The 6400-nt window shown below is 33.3% G+C and overlaps 1 protein-coding gene across 2 annotated transcripts; it reads left to right on the top strand.

Annotated features, from left to right (window-relative positions):
• Nucleotides 1–597: 597 nt before the first annotated feature.
• Nucleotides 598–5274, top strand: LOC113873027 (uncharacterized CRM domain-containing protein At3g25440, chloroplastic). Of its 2 annotated transcripts, none has more exons than XM_027510978.1 (5): nt 598–902; nt 1132–1176; nt 1389–1679; nt 3816–4223; nt 4602–5274. In XM_027510978.1, the coding sequence occupies exons 3-5, from the start codon at nt 1641–1643 to the stop codon at nt 5136–5138; spliced, it is 984 nt and encodes a 327-aa protein (XP_027366779.1). In that variant the 5' UTR covers nt 598–902; nt 1132–1176; nt 1389–1640; the 3' UTR covers nt 5139–5274. The 2 variants fall into 2 exon arrangements, with proteins under 2 accessions (XP_027366779.1, XP_027366778.1); XM_027510977.1 differs by having other exon boundaries at nt 780–902; nt 1367–1679; nt 4602–5182.
• Nucleotides 5275–6400: the final 1126 nt, after the last annotated feature.

The raw sequence follows: 6400 nt of genomic DNA, 5'->3' as shown, positions 1-6400 counted from the left end.
TTTTCTCCATTCCCAATCTCTCACTCTCAAAACCTAATTTCTTCAACTTCCTCTTCTCTCTCCACAATCTTTTCTCTCTTTTGCTACAACATGGTTGCTGATTCTGCTGTCTCTGATTCCCAATGATTTCACACATTCGGCATGTCTAAGCTTTCCTTCTCCCAATTCCTCAATCTTCTCTCTCGCTCCCTCTTTTCTCAAATTTCGACGGTAAACCTACCCCTAAAATCATCTTAATAGCAATGAATTGTTTGCCCGCAGATGCCATTTATGCAAAGTCTCATCCACATTAGAATCGTCAAAAGGAAGCTAGCTTTTTACATTCTTTTTTAAAAATATAACTACACATATTACAATTTTTATTTAAGAATCAAATCGCAAAATAACAAAAACTTATATTGTTAAGCAACAATAATAAATTATAGCTGTTCATTAATTTTTTAAATAAATTTACTCTTATAAATACAATTTATTTCTTGACTCCTCCTAGTCTCCACCTAAATAATATGTACACAACTAATGAAGCATTTCAGGAAGGAACACAATCTTTTTTTTTTTTTTTTTAATTAAAAATTTTCTTCATTTACGAGTACTAGTATTGACTATTGAATTGCAATTTTAAGTTCTGGTTCTTTGTACAGTCTGGAAATAAAATTTGAACTTTATGGATAATTTTATTTTATTTTATTTTTATAAAAGTCGGAACTAAAGTATGTTTCTACGATTATTTGAAGTAATTCCATGGAGAGGGTTTCTAGGGTTTAAGCTTGCGCCTTGTTCATTTCCCGTTACAAATATCACTCTCTCTCTCTCTCTCTCTCTCTCTCTCTCTTCATTTCTCCTTCTCTGTTCTGCTCTGCTCTCACCATGTGGGCTCTTCTTCGAGCTTTTCTCCGTCTCAGGTAATTCAAGGTTTTGATTAATACCTGCTTTCTTCGATCAGTATATATATATATATGTATAATGTTCTATGATTAATGTTTAATATATAGTGCAATTTGCCTAGTTTTATGAACTAGAGTGGTAAGTGTGATTAGGGTAGTGATTTATAGAAACTGTTGGTTTTGTTCTTGTTTCATACTTTTCTTCAGCACCTGTTTATGATTTGTTTGTGATTTGTGTTTATTGTAGGAGCCAAGGACTTAATGCAGGAGCTTATCGTGCTTCTTGTGTCAAGTTAGAATAATTATCTCTTTCTTTCCTGTGCTTGAATAGTTATGTTTCCATGATTTCATAGTGCTTTTCGCATTTCTAGGAGTAGTAAATTAGATGCGTCAGTTTCCCGTGTGCTACTAAACATTTTAATATTTGAAGCAAAAAATATGGAAACAAATGCTTGCTTCAATATTGACTTACACTGCTGTAGCTTGAATTATGTCATATGCAAGGTTTGTGGCCAAGAACGTAGCTTTGGACACCTCTATGATGCAAAAGCACCTCCTTCCTTGGGGCACATAAGATTTTATTCAGGTCCATTTCTAAAGACTAATGATAAGGTTGTAGAGCAACAACTTCTGGATTCTGAAGAAGCCCCCAGTGCTACGAATGCCAAAGTGAAGAGGAAAAAACTAAAAGGGAAAAGAGCGGTTATAAGATGGCTAAAGTTCTTTAGATGGAAGAAAAAGAAAGAGTATGAAAGGATGACAGCTGAGGAAAAACTTCTATTCAAATTGTTGAAGGTAAGTTCTATTTTTTTAACCTATGTATATTGTCCCTTTCTATTGTCTTGAAATAGTATGATTCTGCTGATTCTTTCCTTTTTCCCCCTTCCCTCTCCATGCTTGTTATATCTAGATAGTAGCTAATACATTTGTTTTTCTTATTAGTATTTTTCATAATATATATGGCTTATATTTAGGTTTTAGCATCAAGACTAGGGTTCTTTCTCGAAATAATAGTGATCAGTCAACTAATATTTACAGTCTTATGTGTTTCTTAAAATAGTGAAGTTTTCGATGGAAATAAATGTATTGTTGTTGGAAACTTGAGTCATGCAATACAATAGTGTTTCTTCATGATTATGTATGCAAAAGCCCGCTGTTTAAGAAGTCAACTGGAATTCTAGTAGTCTGCCAAGCAAATTTCTTCCAAGATTTTTGAGATAGAATTGCTTGTTTTGAACAATTATTGGTGTCAGTGAAGAACAAAGTAAATTTATTGTTCTTTGTATTCAATATTGGAATCTGGCGTGCACTATGCATACTCAAATTCAACTAGTTAAATAAAAATGGTAGAATCAATCCTACCCAAGCATCTGTTTGATACATATGGATATGCTGTACTGAGAATTCTCTCCCATGCCAGGTTATTTGAGAGACATGGATTCTCCCTCCCAATTTCCTTCTCAGTTCTCAACTATCTCTACCTAATACCCCTTTATTACTGAATACAAGCAGTTATTCTTTTATTAATAGAATTAAGTTGTAATTCCCTACTGAATACTAGTTATACACTAATTCTAAGTTACTAACCATATTATTCTTCCACCCTAGACTCTAATTGACATTTAATTGTTTGAATAGGAGTCTGCATTTTGCATTCTTGTTCAATTTTACTCCTACATAACTCTAACAAGAAATTTTTAAGATTTAAGATGCTTACACTTAGTTTAATGGACCTAGGGTATTAATGACACCCATTTCATCTTCCAAGAACAAGGGCAGAGAAAGAGCTTGTGTCGTAGTATGAGGAGTGGTATAATTGGACTAGGAATAGAAACAAAATTAGAAAGAAAACAGAATTGTGTTTTTATTCAGTAAACTTCCCTTTGATTAAAGTGATTCAGAGGTGGAAGATGATACGAGACATACCACCCCTCTGGGTATTTGCGACCCTGATCCTCTCCCAATCTGCCTAATGAACCCTGAACTTCCCTGATCCGGCTTCACGTCCCTTTTCTCTTATATGACAGAAATCCTTACTAAATCTAGTATTACAATCAGCAAGGGTGGGTCCCACCATAGATTACCTTAAAATGGGTAAACTTGATAGGACTATTATGATTGGTGTTGATCTAAAACTCTGACCAAGATATTGCCCCTTAAATACTCCCTCTCCTCTTCTACTGATTACCAAATCTCTCCATCTCTTGCACCCCCACCACCTGTCACAATTCTGTCATGGGTTTTTCTGCCACCAATTTTCTGGGTCCATAGGTAAAATATACACAAGACAAACCTCTCTTCATGGTAGTATTGTGTTTCACTGACCAAGACATTTTGTGTCCTTCAATGAAAATTGACTCTAGTATTTCTATCTACAAGCTGTTCATTCTGTAATTAATTACCATTAAAAGAGTTATCAAAGAACTCTTTGATTTTGTATGTCAAAATTTCTATGGACAGCTAATATTATCTAATCTTAAATAGAGGGATCTAAAAGTTTAAGAATTCTACATTCTTGAAGTTTATATAGATCAGCTGCCCTCACTTGTTAATTGTTTTCCATATAAAGAAGTACTCATATAGATCTGGTCGTCTCAGAATTTGACATGGTATTCATTTTTGCCCTGCTATTGTTTAACCATAATTGGCCTCTACTAAATTCAGCTCCATCACTCCAATATCCATCATTTTTGGGATTTTATCTACATTAGCTGGCATGTTTTATCACTTTCATCATTTTATGTTCTCTGTTAACATGGCATGAAAAAAATTCTTTTATTTCCCATTTTTTGCTTTCCTCGAGTGAAAAAGCTCTTGCATTTTCATCTATTTTTCTGATCACTGTTTTGAATTAAACATGTTTTGCTGGTTTGCATTTTGTGTCTGTTGTGTCAATTGATGAACATACAATGTTTTTTCTAACCATTCTAGGCTCGAAAAAAAGAAGAGAGACTTTGTGAAGCCCTGAAAAAGATTGAGCCTGCAGAATCATCAGAAACAACCCATGATCCTGAGATATTGACTCCAGAAGAGCATTTTTTCTTCTTAAAGATGGGCCTCAAATGCAAAAATTGTGTGCCAGTTGGAAGACGAGGAATTTACCAAGGTGTAATTTTGAACATGCATCTGCATTGGAAAAAACATCAGACTTTGAAAGTGGTGGTGAAGACATTTTCAGCAGAGGAGGTTAAGGAGATTGCTGTTGAGCTGGCAAGATTAACTGGAGGTATAGTGCTTGGCATTCATGAAGATAACACAATAATAATGTACAGAGGGAAAAACTACTCTCAACCACCAACAGAGATAATGTCTCCACGAGTATCTCTCTCAAGGAAGAAGGTACTGTGTAGTGAGGTTCATTTTTAGTCATTTATGAATAAAGAATAGATTTGGAGTTTTCCTGGATGTGGCGTTCCAAAAATTCTCCAACAATTCAGTTCCAGGTCTTCATTACCCAGGGTTAATCTCTTTTGGAAACTTTCTCCTACATATTGCTTCACTTGCAGAACCCCTTCAATGTATGAAATCTTGCATTTATAGTCCTTGGGTGTGTATATGCAATCTCTCTTGTTCATGCTACTTGTATGTTTCACAAAAAAATTTCTTTTTCAAATTTTATACTCAGTCATACATAATTTTACATTATTTTAACACTCATTAGTGCCTTGTGGTGCTGGTTCTCACTGTCTCTCCCGTGGATACTCTCATCTTATGTAGGCATTGGATAAATCCAAATATAGGGAAGCCCTTCGAGTTGTTAGGAGATATATTCCCAGACTTGAGCAAGAGCTTGAAATTCTTCGAGAACAATTTAAAAATACAGCTGAGAGTAGTACACAGGCTGATGAGGGAATCCAGAACAGCATGGAGAGTATTGTCTCTGGTGGTGTTTCAAATTTGCTGCTAGAGCATTCAGATAAACATCGTGAAATGATAAATGATAACATTGGGTGCACTGAGGATGAGACAGATATGGACTCTGAATTGGATTCTTGTTCTGATAAATTATCAGACATATTTGAGTCTGATTCAGATACAGAGAATTTGGTAAAGGAGGAGAAACCTCTTTACTTGGACGAGTTTAATAATTTTCCAGATCAAAGCGGTGGGGAAACAGATGATTTTGAGGAGCATCTGCGACAAATATCTATGAACTCTAAAAACATGGAAAAAGATGACGACTTACCCAAGTTGGACGAAGTTGACATGATTTTTCTGCGTGCTACTTCCTTTTTAAAGAAAAAGGTGAAGTGAGAAATTTGCGTAAGACAAGTGTAATCATTGTACTGGATATAAAAAGAGTGACTTGAGAGAAATCACAAAGTACAACAATGAAGTCATTTGTGTTTGGGACTCAATTTTTTTTAAAAAAATGTTATTAACATATTTTTTAATACATTCTTTTAAATATTCTTTATTATTAGTTGAAAATTATTAAAAATTATAAAAAATGTGTTTTAGTTTAGTTTAGTTTAATGACTTCTCGCAAAAGTGTAGATTTGACATCCTATTTGTAATAAAATGGCAGAATATTGTTGTATAATGACTTCTAGCAAAAATGTAGATTTGTCATCCTATTTTTTTTATGTAGGTTCTTAATATTTATGATTCACATTAAATTTGACTAATTTACATTAAATTGAGTTTGGTCATTTTGGGGCTGAGGGGAGGGAGTAAACCGCTCCTTACATCAATTTATTTCGTTCTTAAGGCTTCAACATGAAAAAACTTTAAAGACATTACATTTTTGCCATCTCAATAGGCTATGGTGTCACTACAGTTTTTTGTATTACATGAAAGTTCTAAAATTAGGAGTTGGGAGAATTCTAAATACACTTTTCAAGTTTACTTGTCATATGACTTGATGACATGATATTTAATTGGGTAGAATAATAAAGAAACGTTAAGAAAATGCTTTAGGGTATACCTAGGAGAGAATTTTTGAAGGAAAAAAAAAGGAGTGTGGATATTTTTTAATTTTTAATTAAGAAATTATATATGATTTATAGTGATAAATACATTATTAATTTAAGATTTTTATAATATTTTAGTTTCTATACTTGATTCAAATTTATAACTTACTTTCTACATATAAAAAATTTGTAAATTAATACCTATACGTACATTTATTCTCAATTTAGTCCTTCTATTAAGTTTAAAGTAAATGACATTCAATAAATAAGGGACTAAATTGAAATAAATGTACATACAAGGACTGATTAACAAATTTTTATATATAAGAATTGACTTACAAATCTGACTTAAAGAGTATTTTTGTAAATTTGTGAGACATCTTTGGTTTACCTCTTGTTTTTAATGATATTATCAAAGAAGTGAAAAAAGATGTAAATGACTGTGCCTGCTATTGGCAACACCGATAAAGGCGCATTCAAGGATGAAGTGAGTTTTGATGAGGAATTGAAGTTTGGGATAGGTAGGTGTGACTGAGAGTGAAAATGAAGGTGGTGAAGTGGTTGAGAAGAGAAGTGAATTAAGTGAAGATTGTTGAAAGTTGA

Source organism: Abrus precatorius, unplaced genomic scaffold (assembly GCF_003935025.1).
Source record: "Abrus precatorius isolate BTA unplaced genomic scaffold, Abrus_2018 Scaffold7, whole genome shotgun sequence".
In the NCBI taxonomy this organism is placed as follows: Eukaryota; Viridiplantae; Streptophyta; class Magnoliopsida; order Fabales; family Fabaceae; genus Abrus; species Abrus precatorius.
This window is presented reverse-complemented; position numbering and strand designations above follow the sequence as displayed.